Below are 21,779 nucleotides of genomic sequence, written 5' to 3' on the forward strand. Positions count from 1 at the left end.
AGTCTTTTTAAGTTGTATAACTTCTGACGCCTCAAAGATGACATCCAGGAAGATCGGGTTCAGGCCCTGCGGACCCTGTCATTGGGCCATGTTGGTGACCCGCCCGCACCTCGTGTGCCTTTGGTCTTTGGATAGCGACCACTACCCGAAGTCATGCTCTGAATGTCGAGCCATGCATCCGAAGGCATTGAGGTCCCTGAAGTTGATGGCGTCCCAACTCTCGACTTTGCACAAGTTGAGGTCCTGGTCAAGAGGGTAATCCCAGTAGTGGTTGCGGAGTCCTCCGTCATCCTCGTACCACTCCAAGTCCTCAAGACGATTGGGTAAGTCATGGCACAAGAAGAAAGTGAAACATTCTTCGACTTCACCATGTCTGCCAATGAGAGAAGGGAGCAGGAGCGTCATCATTCTAGGCCTCCATCTGCGGAGCCTTCGTCTGGGCCAACTCCATGCCTCCCTGAGTTTCCAGGAGTTTTATGAGGCCATGTGCTTCATTTTTGGCCAGTTTGACACCGTTGGAGCGTCTTTGGGCCCCATGGAGTCAGAAGGGGCCCGTTTGGGTTCCGTGCCAACATCTTCGGCCTCGACTCCTTGGATCCAGAATGGCGTTGGTGTTACCATCTCTACCTTCTCCATACTCCTGGGCAGTGCTGTCCTCATTCTCCTTGTCGACTCTGACATAGAGCCGGATGGGTGTCATACGATGCCGACTTCAGCACTGACAGGAGGCTTGCCTCCTATGTTGGATCCTAAGCCTGTTTCTTATGGGCTAGGGTACTGTGAGGAATAGGAGGGGTCGCTGGACCCTTTAGAATGCCAGCTTCAAGACCCTATGGACTGGCATACGGACTTGGTTGAATCCAGTGGGTTGGACACTTACTCAGTTACTGGCAGGCTTTCTCATCCTACCGTGGCTACGGAGGAGAGTGCGTCATATTGTATGGTGCTTCAGCCTGGAGCTCCATCCTCCAAACTTTTGCTTTCCTTCAATGAAGCCCTTACTGATGTCCTATTGGGTATGTGGTCCAAACCCCGCACAGGGGCTCCTGTGAACAGGACAACTGCCAGAAGTAGGTTGTAGTTGCTATTCCTGCTACTTTCTGGTACGCAAACAGGATAAGGGCCTTTGTCCTGTCCTAGACCTTTGATCCCTCAATCTCTTCTTCAGGAAGGAGAAGTTTAAAATGCTCACTCTGGCTCAGGTTTTATCTGCCCTGGACCCAGGAGACTGTATGGTAGCGTTGGTTTTGCAGGACGCTGTCCTGCCTGCCCACAGATGTTACTTGCGGTTCACGTGGGCCACGAGCACTTTAAGTTCACTGTGCTCCCTTTTGGCCTTCCAGCACTCCTCGGATGCTCACCAATGTGATGGTCACAGCTTAGATGTGCAGGTAATGGGCGTCAGTCTCCCACTACCTTGACAACTGACAGTTTAAAGCGCGCTCTCTCCAGGCTGTCTTCTCCCACCTCCAGACTATGGCGGATCTCCTGCATTCACTGGGGTTCACTATAAACGTGCCAAAGTCACACCTGACTCCCTCTCAGATGCTCCATTTCATCTGAGCTGTTCTGGAAACAGCGCAGTTTCAGGCTTATTGTCCTGAGTGGCACGTCTAGGATATTCAGGCTGAGGTATTGATGTTTCAGCCTCTATCCTGGATTTCAGTGAGAATGACTCTGAGGCTGCTGGGCCTCATGGCCTCCTACATCCTGTTGGTGAATCATGCCACATGGCATATGCGGACCCGCCAGTGGGACCTGAAGCTCCAGTGGGTGCAGCATCTGGGCAACACCTCCGACATGGTCCCGATCTTGGGGGGAACTGCACAAGATCTGCAGTGGTGGCTGACAATCTGCATTTGGGTCAGAGACAGATCCCTCTCCCTTCCCCAACCAGGCCCTAGTTTTGACACACCAGTGGTCAGTGTCCTTCATGGCTGTGTGCCTCTGGTGTGGATAGTTATGTAAAGAAACTGATGTCAGCGCGCCGGGATGGTGCATATATAGGACTATCGCTGTCATATCTGGCGTGGATGATGGTGACAACGGACACAGCACCGATCAACGCCACCTAAGAGCACGCAGGGGTACTGCTTGAGAAAAATATACGATCTAGACTGACGCCTGGGGGAAATTCTAAGGTAAGGAATCTGCAACTAAATATTGTCTCTACCAGGTAAGGCATTACTGAAGGTAAGTAACTTTTCCAATTCAGCCTTTATGCCTTATATCAATATATATATTATTGGAATGCCAAACAGTATATAACCTGTACGCCCATACTGATGCAAGTTAAAGCTGCTTTCCACCAAAGTTCGGGTAATGGGTTCCCAAATGTTCTTGCTTGCTTTTTCTGTTTGTTATCCATGAATGCGGCTCTTTTGACTTGTGCTGGGGGTTGGGACCTGGAACTGGGGAACATAAACCCTTCTGTCGGCTGACCGGCTGCACTGACTAGGTGGTGGAGAGCAGAGACTTACATTTGTGCCCCTTACTTGAATACACCAGTCACACATCTTCATGGTGTTAACAACATTAACTTATAACGTAAAAGGACTGAACACCCGGCTTAGTGTCATAAATTGTGAAAATGCATCCTAGACAAGATGCATGATATAGTTTCTTTGCAAGCGACTCATCTCAAAAGAAGCTAAGATGACAGACTAAGTAATAAAGGTACATCCTGAAGCTGTGACAGCTGTTTAGTCTATCTTTTCAATACAATGTAGCTATCTACTGTCCTGTATGCTGCTGACAGGTCATGGTGGATCAGGACTGCCTTACAGTCTTTATCTAAAGACATGAGGTGCACGTCTCTGAATGACCAAGAGGTGGAAGAATTACCTTGATGGAAAAATACTTTCCAAAGATGAACAAGGAAAAATGAACTTTCCATATGTTAAGCAAATCACAGGTAATATCTAGGTCTTTGGTTTCAGCATTGGATTGCCTAGGTGGTTATTTAAGGTGAATCCGAGAAGGTGTTGATGTATGAGTCAAGGCCTTTTAGTTGATTTGAACAATATCTCCCAGCCAACTGTTTCTGTATATTGCAGAGGCTGTTGAGAATCTGTGAACTTGCAGGGTGTCAAACCTTTGATGGTCCCAAAATCAAAAGGTTCTTGATGTTACTTCCCCTGACACTTTTGTTAATTATTATAGATTTTGTCTAATATATACATATATATTTTCCCCATATGTCTATATATTCTCAAATATATATTTATTCCCAAGTATATATAAATGCGTATATATATATATATATATATTATAGGTTATATATTCACATATATTTTTATCATATATATATAAAATTGTTTGCATTAATTTACATTTTGTAGCAGTGTTTAAACAGGTTTCCGTCTTCATTTTCTTCATTGCAGAATGATCTACTATTCCTTAAGGTTACCAGTCAGTTACATCATCTCAGTATTAAATGTGCCATCCATGTGCTACATGCAAACAAATTCAATTCCAATTGTCTACGGAGGCGCCCTGTAGATGAGGTACAATAAACACACATTTTCCGTAAGCTGAATAAAGTTGATGTTGTTTCAAATTGTATTTCTTAATCCCTAACAAAATTTAAAGATGGCTATCTTTACCATTAAAACAATTGAACATCTAGAATAACTATTGAGGACACAAATAGTCTTCAAAGGCACAGATATATTTCACAATGTATATTGTGAACAATGTGAGGAATGAAAATGATGGTGCTGTTTTAATTGTTCTTTCATTTTCTCATCTACGCAGGTTATAATCAAGCTATTTTAATTTAAAAAAATTATTTTGAAGATTGTTTTGTGTTAATTGGTGAGATATCTCTGATTGCAAGATTTACTGCAATTTAAAAAAAAGTTACCTTAAACCAATGGTGTTTTATAAAACCTTGATATTAACTACCAATGCCCAGAAAATGTAAAACATTCAACATGGGTGCAGTTTATCGTATGATAATAATGATTTAGCATCACTTATCTGACTACTTCAACAGAATAATATATCACCTTCCGAAGTTGTTCAGTGGTCCAATCACAGAGTCATGGAGTGGCTGAGGTCTGTTGATCTTGCAGAATATGCGCCAAACCTTCGAGGGAGTGGTGTTCATGGTGGTCTTATTGTAAGTATATTTATAGAATTTGTTACGCAACAGATTTACTCACTGCACACTCACAATACGCTGCAAATGCCAGTCATTTCTTCTGGAGTCCATTACATCAGGAGCCAGTACATCAGTTTTTAAATCGGGAATGCCATTACATTGCATCTCAGCTAATCACGAGTGCCTTTACATCATATGCCTTTAAATCTCTAGTTCCTTTACATCATAGGTAGATATTATTTTTAAGCCCATACAATGGAATGTATATATTAAATCTAACTACCCCAATTAAGTGTCCTCCTCACCCTAAAGACCTTTGCTACCTCCTTACAATACCCATCCTTGAACCTTAAAATCCCATTGCTAACAATATATACTACCCATCCCTGAACTCTAAACACCAATTGCTACTCTGAAACTCCGCCCATCCATGAGGCCTAAAAACCCTTACTACCCCTATAAACTACCCACTCTAAACCCTAAAAAACCTGTACTATCAGTACACAGTACCCATCCCTGACAACCAGTCAATTGCAAGTCAGTGTTCCACCCATCATTCTTTATGTAGTCTGCACTACCGCACCTTGGTAATAATGGTACTGCCTGGCTGTAGTCCAACATCCTGTATGTTGATATATCTGTATTGGTTAGGATTCCAATAAAATCTTGGTGAGCCTTCAAATTTCCACTCAGGTGAGAACTTTTCGGAGGTTTGTGTAAATCAATGAAATTATTCAAATGTGGCACTTCTTTCTCACTTAATTCTCTCTAACTCTCCATAAGGCCCTGCATTTCCTTCACTTTGTTCAGCAGTTCTAATTGTAGATGGTATGCAAAAACTATTTGTAACCAGGCATTCATAAATATTTATTTACGTTCAGCATAAAAGGCTGCATTGATTAACACCAAAGCTGGAACCCAAATCTGAAATCCAATACATCATGAGTGGGATATATTTGTGACATCATTCTTCCAGTTTGCTCTTATAAACTCTGTACATCTCTTTGCTGCTTTTTGGATAGCTTTACCATATACAGACTCCATATACAAACATTCATAGATAGACTTTGTGCCCAGGATCTGGCAAATGAGAGCAAACATGCTTTCTATGAATTAAACACTAGACCTGAAACATGCTGAAAATAGAGGCCCTGGGAATATAACGGCTTACGTGAGCATGATACAAGATTCATTAGTAGCACTGATGTTCCCAAGTGCACATCACTCATCAGTATCATGCACTTTTCAGGAAGCTTGTATCCACTTACAGATGTTTTATTGAAATCTCTGTGATATGTTTTGCAAACGTTAGATATCATTGCAAAGGTTTCTGAGCTCCAGTTAACAAGAAGGAATTCGACAGACCACAAATATTTTTAAATTGCGTCTTTAGGTGGATTTAATTTTAAGGCAGTGAACATGAATAGGACCAGCTATCAGCAGAATTCACTTGCCAAATGTACTTATGTGCATCACAGTGTAGTTAAAAATAGCTAAGCGGATTGCCTAATGGGTTAAAAAGAGGTGAATCTTAGAGTGGAAACCAATACAAGACTTGGCATGCACTATTATTAGCAGCAATAACTCAATAACTGTTATTGTAAGCAGTTTTGCATATGTGCAGCACTAAATCAAGTGGTGTCCTTATCTTTTGTCTGTAGTGGCACCCTCAGTGGATCACTCACTAGCAATCTTAAGACTATTTTTAATTGTCACCAACAATATTCCAGTATTGGAGTTAGATTTGTAAATAAACCTCCAGAACCTTCTAGGGAAATTTTCAACTCTCCCAAATAGTCTGGGACATGTTGGAACAATGAATCAGCTTTCCCAGGCAAGCCTGATCTTCAACTGTTGCTAAATGAAAAAGGTAAATGTATGAGAGCTAAAAACCAAAAAAATAAAGGTTTGGGTCTGAAGGTTTTAGTTTTTAAAGAGCCTCAACTGCTATTGAGGGTAAAGTCCATACGTTGTTATTGTATATTTTGCGTGGAAAATAATGTTTGATTTACAGATTACATAGCATTGTTTTGTGTTGATGTGATATTTGGAGTATATATATGAAAGTGTCTTAATATTCTACATGACACACAACACTACTGCTGTATCCAGCAAGCCCAAAGTGAAAACATTTCTATAGCAATCTATAACCAGTTTTCTGAACTGAACTTTTAAATGATCCTGCTGACCAGGAAAATTCACTGATTATTGCACTGATTTAATAATATCTACTTTGCTCATAATAAAAGTGGTGACATTGGCCTTGGTAATTCTTCCTTTCCAGGAAGCAGAATTGAGGATGAGCTGGATCAGGGACATATTGTTAATGTCATTGATTAAGAAGCTTCTCGAATGTTATTCTAGTAATTGTACATAGGTGTATCAAGGACAAACAAATATTGAACCAGTCCTTCACCCAAGAAAACTGTACTGTGTCCATTTCCAAACACAACCAAATACTTTTGATTGTTTCTGTCTTGATGGTAATACCCCAATTAAGTAGATTGCAGACCAATAGTTGTCACCCACTACTTTCCACAGTTATCGTGCTTGGGCTTTTAAGATGTTTACCTTAAACACAGTAATGGCCTCTAATCACTTGATGAATTCACCTGTGCACTAGTAAAGTGGAACAAGTAATAGAGATGAATTCTAGGTTATAGTGAGGAATCAGGGTGTAATTTCCTTTACAAACACAGGAAGGAGACCAAATGATGCATGCAGGTAATAATTTATGAAGTGGTATATGTCTGTTTCTAGCATAATGCCCATGACATGAAGCATCACAGTGAGCGGAGTATGCGGCATGAAGATGGGTTTCAAAGCAACAGTGATGCTAGTACATTCCATGTTTATTGTTCATTGTGACTGTCAATTGCACTGGTTCTGCTGACTCTATTTCCACTTGTGGGCCTGTTTTAAGGCCAAAGCAGTGGACAGCCATAGCATTCTTGCTTTCAGGTAGGACATCTAATTTGCCCAACAAAGTCACTCTAAAATATTAGTCTATAGTGCATATACTCTGTGCAGTTTTTGAAGGTTTGATGACAGATTGAACCTTCGTCTCCCCATCATCTTTAAATAAAGGCTGTTCATATACTTTCAATCGTATATCTCAACATTTGCTCATCTGAGGTGGTGACCGTGTCAGAACACTAAACTGAATCCAAATGGCATCTCACCTACAGATGGCAGAAAGCCGGCAGGTAGCCAAGTGTTGGGTCAGTAGAATTAATAATCTAGCTACCATGTTGACAGACTCCCCTCCCTGCTTCAGCATAGTGAGAGCAACGGTGAAGGAAAAGCAACCCAAACCAAAGCTTCTTAAAAAACTGTGAAATAAGAGGCAAGAAACAGACTACAAAACAGGATGCACATAAGGATAAAATCTGGTGACATACAAGTGGAATCAATCTGAACTTACACCTGCATTCTTGGGGATGCTCTTGATCTGAGATACCAATAACAGACAACGCGTCAACTGAATAAGATATAACAAAAATATCATTTTTGGATCGGTAACTTTTGTGTTTCTTGTTATAAACATGGCATAATACAAACCAGACAATGCTCAAACAGTGACCAGTGGTGGTTAGACACTGAGTGCAGGGGATGGGATACATTTTGTGAGGCCATGAGCATTTTTTTGCCCAATAAAATATATGGCCAGTTGTAAAATATTGGGTTATTAGTTGAAAGGGATGCGAGTCCTTCACAAGTAAAAGGTTTACAGCTATCTCTTTACTGGAACAAAGAACCCTATTGTGGCACTTGACTCTGTCATGATAGTAATGCAGACCAGTCCAAGGCATACCCTGGGGAGGTGGTGTGGACTAGCAATCTCAGTCCACTCATTTTCAAGTCATTGCTTTTTCTTTTAAAAAGGAAACAACTTTTACTACACTATTAAAATCAACAAATTATTTGTATTTTACCAAATATATATATATATATATATATATATATATATATATATATATATATATATATATATATGCATTAGGACGATGCAGACACATTTGTCCCCTAGTGGGTCCTGAAACCCATATTCACTATACCCCGCTACCAGCACATGCAACATTACAAAGTAGGGGGTGTTATTAGACACAAGGCAGGCCCATGGGCTTTGTCAGAGTGTCACCAGATTATTAAATAAGCCATGTTATGTAACACCAGTGTATAACTATGAAAACTAATAGGAAGAATAACCCTTCTATAATGCATATATGCATTGCAGTGTTCATCAGTGGTACTGTCAATAAAGCATTTTCATACAAATCAACCATAAGCCTATACATGTCAGTGTTTTTTCACTTTTTTACAGGCCATCTAATGCATCTATTGGGCCAATGTTTGCATTCATTGGAAACTCTCCTGGGGACATGGCAAAAGGCCCCAAGAGACTTAGGGTTTATTTGCTAAATACATAATAGAGGGTCTGATGTCCTTATGCAGTCTACCAAACACTCCTCTGTGAATTCTGGTGGTGCTTCTGCCCCAAGCTCTACGAGGAAGAAAATATGCCAATAATAGCCCTCGCAGGGCATTATGGAAATTGTGTTGCTTGGCAAAACACATGTTTAATGAATGGCCCTGGGAGAAGTTAAGGCTGCTTCGAGTTGCTTTTCTTTTTGTTTTTTGCTTTTACTTTGGGTGCCTCAGTCCCACCTGGGACTCCTACAGCTTTATGTGGGGTTGGGGCTGTGGAGGAAGCCCCAGCAATGCCCCTGCACACCTTACTCAATAGGCATGGAAGCAGGCATCCTTGTCTGCAGTTCCCGTGGTGACAGGAGAAATTCTTCACTTGCACTCCCACCTGTGCTAGCTACTTGTGGGTAGGGGGAGAGCAGATGATCTTCTTCCACCTTCCCCAGTGAACAGAACGGTCTGGGGGTGGTGTTGCGCAGTTGCTCATAGCCCTCCGCCCTTCTGGTGTTTTGTACATTGGGATGATGTTCTTGGAAGTTCCAGTTTACGTGGGACCCTGAGAGATAAGTTACTAAGGGCCAAAAGAGCCTCTGGGAATGGGGCTCCATGTATGCACCCTCTGTATTTTAAAAGAATAAATGGGCTTCTGGTGACTCCTGGGGATTGACGTCTTATTTTTTTTGGGGGGGGGGGGGAGGGGTGTTTAAAAAAAACAACAACAGATCTTTAAAGATGCATATCTCTGACCCCTTTGGGCCATTTATCTTCATCTTTGCTCCTGGTGGCCTGGCCTAGCCACCAGGAGCCTTCTCTTCAGGCTTCCTAGTCTCTAAGTGGCACTTAGCGCAAGGAGCTAGATTTTTACTGTCCTCTTCCTACTCTCCTGAGGCTCACTTTGGTGGGGGTGGTGTGTCTTCAACAACCGGCAAGCAGAAGTCTGCGCTCCTGAGGCTCACTTTTGCTTAGATTGGGAAGGGGGGATGTCTTTAACAGCCAGCAAACAGAACACCTCATGGCCATTCCACAGAAGTCCTTCAGCAGGTCCTTTCCACCAGCTGTTCCACAAGGGCAAAAAAGGGGCTAGCACCACTTTCCCAGGAGTTGCATATCTTAGTCTTGGTGGTCAGCTGCAGTCAAAGTCCCTAGTGCAGTCTTGCAGCATATCAAGTGGCTTCTCCTTCCATCTGAGCATCATTTTGCTGTTTGTCGCTCTCATACCAAGGGCCTTCTTCACTGTTTTCCCTTGTTCAGGGTTGTTTAAGTCTGGATGGAAAGTAGGAAATTACATTTTTGGGATCAGGCACCTGTAGCCAATCCTAGGATACCACATGATCAGTCTACTCCGTCCCACCCCCCTGCACAGCATTCTGGGACACTCCAAAATGGTAACCTAAAGTTTCTTCTGTAAGACCATGTTGGAAGCGGCCCATTCTGGGTGGCTATGGTGGTGCCCCAGCCAGGCACAACCTGCCACTCCCATCAGGGGTGATTGATTTCACTCACTGTTGAACAGCTCTCACCCTTGGGTAGCTTGACAATGAGCAGTCAGGCTTATCACGGAAGCCATGTGTGAAGCATTGGCACAGTAGTTGCACAATCAAGACACTGAGCGTCACAAAAGAGACTTTGCATGTGTAGTATATAAATAAATGTTTTATTTAGCACACATTAATTGACGCAATATGAACATCGTGAACGTCTGGGCATATATCACACTTGGAAATATTACCAGCAGTACTATGCCCAGACCCGCGTTAAAATGACACTAGTAGTATTCACACTAGGAAGAGATCTTACGTTACTCCCCTAGCACTCTTATGCGGTGTGTAACATTGTCAACCTTAGGCCCACCCTGGCAATTATTTTAATGCCATACCACACAGTTTAGGGTGCACCGCAAATTACAGCAATGTCAGAAATGTGTACACACAGATAACGACAACATTTACAAGCAGCACCGTGGGACAGGGCCACACGGGTAAAACCAATGTCAAACATAGTATTCTGTTGGCAAAAAATTAACGTGTAAAGCAACACCGTTAGCCAATGTAATTGCTAACCGGTGGTCCTCAGGCAGTCACTCCCACACTCACTCAGCATTGATACGTGGTGCCCTGGATATCTGGCAGGGACATAAGGAACACACTCGCACACACATGCATGCAGCACAGTAATGATGATAGCACAATACAGACCCTGTGTCCCAAGCCCTCTTTCATCCTCCAGCTCACTCTGACTACCCTACACACCCAGGTTGGAGAGAAATCACCCTCCATCCTTACACTAGGCCGATCGCGGCTGCAGTCACACTCAGTCAGGATCCCAGGAGAGAAGATGGGGCGTAGGTATCAGGACTGATTAGGATGCAGTAGGCAAATGGGGAGGGGGGTAGGCCACGACTCAGGCAGTTCACCCCCAGGATGCAGAGCAAAAGCATCTGTGGCCAATAGTTTGTTTAACCCAAGGATTCCATAATGTGCTTTCTGGCACCTGCCCAGTTCTGTGAAGAACCGGGGGAGGAGGATGTGCAGTCTCTTGACCCTCTTCAGTTTCCTCCTAGAAGTATTCCTTCAGCACAGTCAGTTACTCTTACTGTAAGAAATGGGGTCTCTAGTTGGCAGTGGTTTGCTGCCACTGTCCATGTATGAACCCTCACTCTGGCCAGCCAAGGGAGCCACACAGCTAAGATAACCCCTGCTTACCCCTTTATAGCTTGGCACAAGCAGTCAGGCTTATCTCAGAGGCAATTTGTAACACACACAGTAACATAGTGATAACACCACAAAGGTACTCCACACCAGATGAGAAAAAAGTCAATATTAATCTGAGGAAAAGAAGACCAAACAACAAAAATCCAACATACACAACTAAAGATACAAATGTTCAAAGATTAAGTCCTCGTAGTGCTTGGAAACACAATAGCTCCAACTGGGGCTATCACAGCATCTTCACAGAGTTGCTTCCAGCAGTCTGACGCCACTTGCGAGGGAGTGCGGGCTGGTCACGGAGACCAAGACTTTGCACGGAGTTGGGGAGGTGAGTTGTTGCTGGAGCCGGTTCAGCGTCAGTTCCTTACTGCTGCTGGGGAGGTGAGACATTGGTCCCTTACGGTTGCAGGGGAGGTGTTGCGGGGTTGGTGGTGAGGCATCAGTTCTTTATGACGTGGCGGGGTCGATGAATCCAGCAGGTCAAGATGTAAGGTGTCGACTGTGCAGTGTTGCGATGACACCATGGGCCCACAGGTGCTGCAGCGGAGTCAGGTGTCACGGACCTCGGTGACATTGCACTTGGGACTCACACTATGGTGGGACTTCGGAGCCACTGCGGCGACATCGGGCCTGTGTTGCAGGTCGCGGTTGAACTCAGTGGGGACGACAGCTCTGGTGCAGGCAGCTGCACAGAGTCAGAGCGCGGCGTCAGTTCCGAAGTTGCTCTGGAGTCGATGTGCTTAGTTTCTTCTTAGTTGCACCAGAGCTCACTTCCAGGGACCCAGGAACTGGATTTGGCACCACTTGACAAGCCAGGACTCTCAGCAAGAGAGTCCAGACCCTTGCAGGGGGAGTCCTTGATGGCCCTTACACGACTTAACAGGAGGCAAGCTCAGTTCGAGGCCTTGGAGAATCTTGGAAAGCAGGATGTAGAAAGCAAAGTCCAGTCCTTTCACTCCCAGGACAGAAGAAGCAAGCAGCAGGCCAGCACAGCAAGGCAACAGGCAGAGTGGCAGTCCCTCCTACAGCATCCAGCTTTTCTTCCTGGCAGAATGTCCTCAGTACAGAAGTGTTCTAACTATGTGGAGTCAGAGGTCCAGTACTTATGCACATTTTTGTCTTTGAAGTAGGCAAACTTCAAAGAGAAGTCTTTGTAGCGCACAAGGCAGGGGGTTGGAGACTGCTTTGTGTAAGGATAGGCACAGTACTATTCAGGTGCAAGTGTCGGTTTCTCCCACCACTCTAGCTCAGGATGACCCATCAGGAAAGCAGGGCATGCCTCAGCTCCCTTTGTGTGACTGTCTAGAGTGAATGCACAAACAGCCCAGCTGTCATCCTAACCCAGATGTATATTCAGCAGACACACAGAGGTACAGAATGGTTAAGCAAGAAAATGCCCACTTTGTAAAAGTGGCATTTTCAAACCTATAATTCAAAAACCAACTTCACCAAAGATGTAGTTTTAAATTGTTAGTTCGGAGACCCCAAACTCCAAATCTCTATCTGCTCCCAATGGGCAGTTACACTTACAAGATATTTCAAGGCAATTCCCAGGTTGCCTCATGGGAGGGATAGGCCTTGAAATAGTGAAAACAGAAATTAGTAGTATTTCACTATTGGGATATGTAAAACACACCAGTACACATCCTACCTTTTAAGCACCTCACCCTGCCCACGGGGCTGCCTTGCGCCTGCTTTAGGGGTGACTTACATGTAGTAGAAGGGAAGGTTTCACTTGCCATTTTAACATGGCAGTTTAAAACTGCACATACTGGCACTGCAATGGCAGGTCTGAGAAATGTTTACATGGCTACTCATGTGGGTGGCACAATCAGTGCTACAGGCCCACTAGTAGCATTTGATTTACAGGCCCTGGGCTCACATAGTGAACTTTACTAGGGACTTACTGGTAAATCAGATATGTCAATCATGGATAAACCAATCTCCAATACATAGTAGACGGGGAGCACTTGCACTTTAGCACTGGTTAGTAAAGTGCACAGAGTCCTAATGCCAGCAAAAACGAAATGCAGCACACAGTCAAAAACAGATCAAAGGTGAAAAGTTTGAGGATAACCCAGCAAAAAGGCCATTTCTAACACTTACTACCCAGGCCCGGTCTGGGCAATACTACCTGGCTACATCAATGTTGTTGGCTGGGTGTGGCGTGGACAGGTAGTTCGCCACAAGGAGGTGCCTAAAGGAACAAATAGTGAAGGGTTATGTAGCAGGGGAGGCTCTTGGAAGAGAGAGGCACACGTCAGGGCAGGTACACATCAATCGGAGTCGCACCCAGGTAATCCCGACACAACGCCTGGTGCACGCTGATCTGGGTCGCAGCAGACAGTTCCAGTCATACACACCAAAGAGTTATAAATTCCGTGCCTCCCTGGAAATGAGGCACAACACCTGGTGCACGCTGATCTGGGTTGCAGCAGACCGTTCCACTCATACACACCAAAGAGTTATAAATTCTGTGCCTCCCTGGAATGAGGCACAACACCTGGCGCACTTTGATACGGGTCACACCAGACAGTTCCAATCACTCACAAAGAAGAGTTATAAATTCTGTGCCTTCCGGTAAATGAGGCACAATGCCAGGTGCGCGTTGATACAGGTCGCACCAGATAGTTCTGATAACACACAACAAACAGATGCAAATTCTGTGCCTCCCTGGAAATGAGGCACAGCGCCTGGTGTGAGTTGGTACAGATTGCACCAGACAGTTCTGTTCACCTGCACAGGTGCAAGTTTAGCAGTGCCGCAGGAGGTAGAATGAGGCACTACTATGGGTGCACCCTCACCTCTGATGGTTGCCCCCTGCGAATCAGACAACTCACACAGTGAGAGTGCAGTCAGCATATTGCACAAGAGAGATGCAGCACGTTCGACAAAGCAGGCCTCGCGGGGTCCTGCAACAGGTGAATCCTCTCACCACCAACAATATGCTTATGCGTGTTGAGGCCCCATGATGCGGGGCCACACACCTTAGATGTGGGCAATGCTCTTAGGGCTCTGCTCCAGGCAATCAGGTCACCCAGCACAGTTTTTAGTTCCAAACTCACCCTGCACTACCAGTTGGGATTCAGCAGACAACATTGGCACCCATGAGGGCACCGCTCTCCAGTTGTGTGTCCATTGCGGGATGTCTTTGATATCCCTGAGACCTCCACAAGAGAACAGGGTGCAATTCAACAAGCCCCCCTCGGAGAGCACACTCAGGGTGCCACAAGGCTGCACATAGTCAGGCCAGTCGCTATTCAGGAAGGGTGCGCGGTCCCTTCCAAAGGCAGTAATCCTCCTTGTACACAACAGATTCCTCTGGCAGTGTGCACTGCACGGACCAGCTTCTCCCGTTCCATGTCCCCACAAGTGTATTTCTCCCCTGCTGAAGTATGGCACCAGTAGTTATACTGTAGTGTGCCTTTGAAATTGGCTGTGGTTCCGAGGTTCTCCCTTTGAACCACAGACGTCTCCTCTAAAGGTCAGTCCTGTCTGCAATAGGGCCTTGGAAAGCAGATCTTAATCTTTAGTGGAGACTTTTTTCTGGCTTCCAGAGGCCAAGTGCCAAAATCTTTCTATCCAATTTATCCAGCCCGGCCCTCAAATGGCACAGGTCTGTCCTTCTAGTTGCATGCCCAGTGTTTATAGCTGTCGCTGAGCACGAATGTGCTCCCCCAGCCTCCAGTGTGGATTAGAGCCAAGTAGAAAGGCACACAACCAATTTTAGAACAGCAGAATGCCCACTTTCCAGAAGTGGCATTTCTAATGTAGTAATGACAAAACCACCTTTACCATAGGAAGGGGTTTGTCATTGCAAATCCAGTGATAGGAAACATGAGGCTGACCACTGCAATCCACTTTTGCAGTTTGGAGTGATTTCAGTCAGTCCCCCAGTTAACTTTATGGGAAGAGCAGCCTACAGAAGTAGGGAAAACACACATAGGCAGAGAGCACCTCTGTGTACCTGCCCTGCCTTTCATGTACCACTCGCTTCACCCCTTCAGGACTTACCCCAGGGGTGCCTAGGTCTCATCAGGGTTGGCTGGGTGTTTAGGAAGGCCAACCTGAGCATACATGCAATGGCGCTCAAACAGGCCTGCAATGGCAGTCTGGATTCATGTTTAAAACACCATGGTGCAAGTGCACACACTCAGGCCTGCAGTACGAGACTTAGCACATGTTTAAAAACACCCTTGGTGCAAGTGCGCATGCAATGGCCTGCAGTGGCAGGTGGGACACATGTTTACAACACCATGGTGCAAGCAAGCACACTCAGACCTACAATGGCAGGCTTAACACACGTTTGAAAACACCCTTGGTGCAAATGTGCACACACTGGTAAGCACCACTTCCTACCATGTAGGAAGGGTGCGCACACTTTCACACTTTAGTTACAGTGGGAGAGTGCCCAGAGCCTTAATGCCACTAAAAGATCATTGGCAAAACTGATGGAAAAAAAGCAAAAAAAACTTGGGGAAACACTACTTCAAGCTTGTTAGGTCTAACAGACCACCTTTGAGGGCTGCTGCTCTGCCCCTAGCTGATGGAGATGCCTGATGCATGTTTTATTCCCATTTTCTACCTTGCTGGACCCAACAGGCCTAAGTGGAGTGAAAATGTGCTTAATTGTACATTCCTCCTTTATATTTAATATAGTTTAAAAGGCCACAGAGTTTCCAGCAGGTACTATAGATGTCCACCTTGAATGTCCTCTCTTTTTAGGGCAATATCAGTCGCTTGTACGACAGGCTACCTGTGCAGAGATACTGCGCTGCACATGACCCTAGCCTCACACGTGCATCCCGCACAGGTGTGCCTACTTGCATGTTCTCATCTAACCAGCCCAGTGCCCCTTACCGTATAGCTGCACAGCAGTGCCCTTGAATTTACTGTGAGTAAAACTCGAATAGTGAGATTCAGTCACAGTAAATGGCCAAAAAACAGCGCAGAATCACAGCGGACTAAATACCCATTTACTGCACGTTGTCTGTCTAGACCAGAATGGCCATCTACCCCTATTGGCTCTGCCAGTGCTTGAGTCACAATTCTGCAAGCATTGGCAAAGCCAATAGTGAGGGCAAACAAGTATCTGCATTTTTCCAGTGCTTGTTTGCACATGCCTACTTTCTCCAGTGAATTCCTCTATTAAAAATAAATGTAACTACTCAGGAGAAATATATAGAAATATGATAAATAAGGCCATGAAGAGTGTGATCAATCTTCATGAATGACTTGCGTCAGCTATTTGAGCCGCAGATAGTATGATGTGTTTACAGGCACGAATATCTGATAGAGACTTCTAGCTGCAGATTCCTTACCTTGAATTCTCCTCAAGCATCAGACTGGACCCAGAAAATTTTCATGAGCAGTATCCCTGCATGGCAGTAGGTGGCGTCAATCGGCTCTGTGTCCATCGGTGCCGCCATCCACACCAGAAAGGATGTTGCTGTTCCTATAGAGAAGACACCCAGGCATGCCATCAGTTCTTTTCTTTTTGTGCCAGCCAGTGCTGATCCGAAGAGACCAGTCGCTTTTTGACTGGTCTTTTTTAACCTTCTGTCAAATCTTTTTTTGAGATCACTCCTTTTGTGTCGCCGAATGTCATCTAAGAAGATGGGCTTCAAGCCCTGCAGTTCCTGCCATCAGGTGATGTCCGTGACGGATCCGCATCTTGTGTGATGGTGGTGTCTGGAACTCAACGGCAACCCAAAGCTGTGCTCAGAGTGCCAGGCCATGCATCTGAAGGCTCTGAGGGAGCTGTCTCTAAAGCTGGTGGTGGCTCGGCACGCAACTCCGTGCAGTTCTCGGTTCAGAGAAAGATACCTGGACCAGTCGCAAAGGACAAAGTCCTTGTCGTCCCACCCAAAGTCATTGGGCGATTAGGTAAATCGAGGCACAAGAAAAAAGAAGTTGAAGCACTGTTAGACTTCTCATCTGTCAGCCGATGTGATGACGGAGCGCCATAATGCTAGGCCTCGTTCTTAGGAACCTGTGCCGACACTATGCTGTCCTGAATTTCTGGGAGCGACCCCAGCCCAACTGAAAGAACTTTTTGAGGCCATGCACCTATTTTTGGGGCTATCTGACCCTGCTGGAGCACCTTTGGACCCGAGTGGGCCCCATTGGGTTCCGCAGTAGTGGCTTAGACACCAATGAGCTTTCAGGGATATAGTCCTGGGTCCGGCCCTGCACCGGTCGTAACACCTTGACCTTTCCCAGCACCAGTCCAGATGCAGATGCTGCTGCTGCCCACTGGCTGCACCATCCCAATTGACATCCCTGACTCCGAAATAGAACTCACACCAGCAGGAGCTTTGCTTCCTCGTTCGGATCCTGAGCCCTATTCAGTTGGTCTAGGCATCAGGGAAGAAAGGGAGGGGTCGCTGGACCCTTTAGAATACCAGCCATACGAAGAAGAAATGTATTGGCGTGAGCGATTGGATGAAGCCAGTGGACTGGACACAACTCCAGAATCTGGTATGCTTTCTCTCCGCATCATGGCTACGGAGGAGAGAGACTCTTATGCTATGGTGGTGAGGAAGGTGGCTGAAGTCCTGGCCCTTCAACTACCCTCAGTGGCTCTCAAGAGTAATCTCATGACAGAGGTGATGTAACTGGGAGCTTCCACCTCTAAAGGTGATGATATCCTTCTGGGTACCTGGTCCAAACCCATCACAGAGGCTCCTGTGACTAGGACGACTGCTTGCCACCATTGCCCCAAACCTGGGGACCCAAGTTTCCTGATGCAGCACTCCACCCCGAGAGCTTGGTTGTCCCAGCCTCTACTTCCCATGGCACATTTCCTACTACTCCCCTGGATAGGGATAGGGAATCCAAGAGATTGGATTCATTTGGGAAGAAGATGTTTTCTTCTGCCAGCCTTGCGGTCTCTGTACACCGCACGCCTATTGAGCCATTATTCCCACATGCAGTGGGATACGGATGTGCAAGTGCTGCCACAGGTCCTAAAGGAGGCCCTTGGCTGTGTGCTCTCAGGATGTTGCCGACGTGAGGGGCGCATCGAAGTTCACAATCTGTTGCAGATTGGACACGACAGACTAGGTTAAGCGTTTTCTATGACAGTGGACCTGAGGTGTCATGCCTGGCTGAGTATGTCTGGCTTTTTGGGGATGTCCAAGCTTCTCTGATGGACTTGCCCTTTGATGGCACCCGTCCCTTTCTAGACAAGGCAGATTTGGCACTCGAGCGCTTCAAGGATTCTCCTACTACAGCCAGGTCCTTGGGCCTCGCAGTGGCCCCTCATCTCCCCCGCCAATTTGCCTTTTGCTCTTTTCATGGGTGCAGAAGGGGCTACCAATCGTTCTAATTTCTGTCCAGCACCATGCCACGCATGTTGCCCAGCCTCTAACTGGCCGAGGCTGCGGGACCTTGTGGTTATAGTGGCCAGCAGTTTGGTCAGTCCGTCACCTCCCCTCCCCTGAAGCAGCCTCTAAACACTTCTAGTCTGCCTCTCTCCCACCAAGGACACCCAATTGATGACAGGATTAGGCCTCACTTGCCCCACAGCAGTCCATTACTTCAGACAGATGAGTTTTGCAGATAGTCCAAAGGGGCTTCTCCCTCCCCTTCAAGACTACTGCTCCATCCATGCCACCATCCTATGGCCGGATGACGGAGGATTATTTATCCCTTCCCCGGAACAAAGTTGTGGCTGTATTGGCCAAGCCATAGTGAGGATTCTGGTGCCAGAAGCTGGCTGTGTTTGCTATTCCTGCTAATTTCTGGTCACCTGAAAGGACAAAGGTATTCACCCTATCCTAGACCTACAAGCCCTCAATCTCTTCCTCAAGAAGGAGAATTTCAAGATGCTCATGTTGGCTCAGGTCTTCTCATCCCTGGACCTAGGAAACTGGATGGTAGTTTTGGACTTGCAGAATGCTTATTTTCACATCCCCATCCTGCCTGCCCATAGATGTTACTTGCAGTTTATGGTAGGCCATGAGCACTTTGTTTACTGTGCTCCCCTTTGGCCTTACCAGCACCCCTCGTGTGTTCAGTAAGCTGATGGTCGTGGTTGCAGCTCATCTGCAGAGATCAGAGATGTCAGTATTCTTCTCAACGTCTGGCCATTGTAGGTGAGCTTGCCTGAGGCTGTCGTCTCACACCTTCAGACTATGGCATACCTCCTGAATTCGTTGAGCTTCACTGTCAACATGCTGAAGTCACACGTGATACCCTCTCAGATGCACCCTCTCATCGGAGCTGTTCTGGACACAGTAGAGTGTCGGGTTTACACTTCTGATCTGCTAGTCAAGGATATCCAGGGTATGATACTGATGTTTTAGCCTGTATCCTGGACGTCACTGAGAATGACTGTGAGACTGCTGGGCCTCATGGCCTCCTGCTTCCTGCTGGTGACACATGCCAGATGGCACATGCAGGCTCTGCAGTGAGACTTAAAGTTCCAGTGGATGCAGCATCAGGAGAATCTCTCCGACATGGTCCAGATCTCGGAGGTAACTGCAAAGGTTCTGCAGTGGTGGTTATTGAACCGCAGTTGGGTCAGAGGCAGATCCCTCTCCCTTCCCCAACCAGATCTGACAGTAGTGAAAGTTGCGTCAGTCCTGGTATGGGGCAGCTATTTGGGAGAAGTGAAGATCCAAGGCATCTGGTCTGAGATGGAAGCGGGACTCCACATGCTGGAGCTCTGAGCGATCCTACTGGGGTTGAAAGTCTTTCTACCCTCTATCAAGGGAAGGCTAGTGCAAGTGTTTACGGACAACACCACCGCCACGAGGTGCTACAACAGACACGGTGGGGAGGGGTCGTGGACACTTTGTTAAGAGGCTTTACATCTCTGGACATGGCTGGAACAGCAGGGCATATCCCTGGTGGTTCAACATCCGGCTGGCTCTCTGAGCACCAGAGCAGACAAACTCAGTCGAAAATGCTTGGTGGATCACGAATTACGTCTCTATCCGGAGGTGGTGCAAGGACTTGTTCAGCAGTGGGGAGAGCCCTAGTTAGATCTGTTCACCACTGTTGAGAATGCGCAATGTCAGCAGTTTTGCGTGCTGGATTTTCCGAGGCGGCCGTTGCTCTGAGATTCTTTTTGTCACAAGTGGAATTCTGGCCTCCTGTATGCCTTTCTGCCGATACCACTCCTTTCCAGAGTTCTCAAACATATCAGGAATGACCAGGCCCAAGTAATCCTTGTGACTCTGGACTGGGCACAGAGAGTCTGGCATCCCGAGCTGCTGAGCATGTCCATCAATCGTATGATCAGACTGCCACTTCAGGAGGCTCTTCTGTGGCAGCAGGGGGGGGGTATTCACCTGAACCTGTCCACTCTCTGCTTTCTTGCGTGGAGATTGAGCAGCAGCAGTTGACAGCTTTTGACCTTCTTCCTTAAATCTGTAACGTCATCTTGGTAGCCAATTGCCCCTCCACCAAAATGGCAAACGCCTGTCATTGAAAAGAAATTGCGGCATAGTGCACAGACAAGTCTGTTGATCCCCTTTCTGCCCCTCTCTCCGAAGTTCTACTTTTCGTTCTTTCCCTTGCCCAGTAGGGTTCTGCTTTGGGCACTCTCAAAGGCTATTTATCTGCTGTTTCTGTAGGTGTTTGATCAATCTTCCTTATTCAAGTCTCCTATTTAAATAGGTTTCTCAAAGGTACACATCTCTTCCCTCCATCCCCATTCATTATGCCCCAGTGGGGTCTTAATTTGGTTCTGACTTTTGATGTGCGCTCTTTTCGAGCCCCTTCACAACTGTCCCCTCCAGCTTCTCACATTGAAAACAGCCTTTCTTGTGGAAATTACATCTCCATGCAGTGAGTGAGCTGCAGGCTTTATCATCCAAGCCATCCTACCTTTCTATTTATCATGACAAAGTGGTGCTTTGCACTAGGGGCTCATTTCTTACACAGTGGTCACACCTTTGCATGTTGGCCAGTCTATAATCTTGCTTACTTTTTACCCACCCCCACGACCTTCTAAGGAAGAGGAGAGACCAAAAAGAGCATTGATCGTACAAAAGAGCTCAGGTTGGATGACCAACTCTTTGTAGGGTATGTGGGTGCAAAGAAAGGTTGGGCAGCAGAGAAGCGGTTTATCTCCAGATGGGTCGTATTCTGCATTAAGATTTCCTACTCACTGGCCAAAAAGCAACCAGAGGGTTTCGTGCTCATTCTACTATACCTGAAGCTGAAACCACTGTATTAGGACATGGCGTTACAGTCCTGGACATCTGTCAGGCAGCAATGTGGGCATCTCTGCACACTTTTATTAAACACTGCTGCCCTGACAGTTGAGTCCGTAGGGACATACAGTTTTCTAGTTTGGGCTTGCAGGACTTTCTTGTTTGAAATTGGTTCACAGATCCTCTTCTGGAGATGGTATTGCTTGAGTATCTATTTAAAAGTAAGGAATCTGCAGCTAGAATTCTCTATTAGATGGACAAGTTACTTAACTTTGGTAACACCTTATCTGGTAGAGACTGTGGGGGTCATTACGACCTTGGCGGGCGGCATCAGCCGCCCGCCAAGATCTGACCGCCGTGCGGCCGCCAATG

General features: G+C 46.1%; 1 protein-coding gene across 10 annotated transcripts in view; it reads left to right on the forward strand.

Annotated features, from left to right (window-relative positions):
* Positions 1-21,779, forward strand: part of PPFIBP2 (PPFIA binding protein 2) — a 1,142,047-nt gene that overhangs the window by 1,101,295 nt on the left and 18,973 nt on the right. For all 10 annotated transcript variants that reach the window (XM_069223551.1, XM_069223543.1, XM_069223546.1 and 7 more), the window contains 2 exons: positions 3,384-3,506; positions 3,998-4,123. In XM_069223551.1, the coding sequence (XP_069079652.1) occupies positions 3,384-3,506; positions 3,998-4,123 (249 nt within the window). The remainder of the gene's footprint in view (positions 1-3,383; positions 3,507-3,997; positions 4,124-21,779) is intronic.

This window comes from Pleurodeles waltl, chromosome 3_1, assembly GCF_031143425.1.
Source record: "Pleurodeles waltl isolate 20211129_DDA chromosome 3_1, aPleWal1.hap1.20221129, whole genome shotgun sequence".
In the NCBI taxonomy this organism is placed as follows: domain Eukaryota; kingdom Metazoa; phylum Chordata; class Amphibia; order Caudata; family Salamandridae; genus Pleurodeles; species Pleurodeles waltl.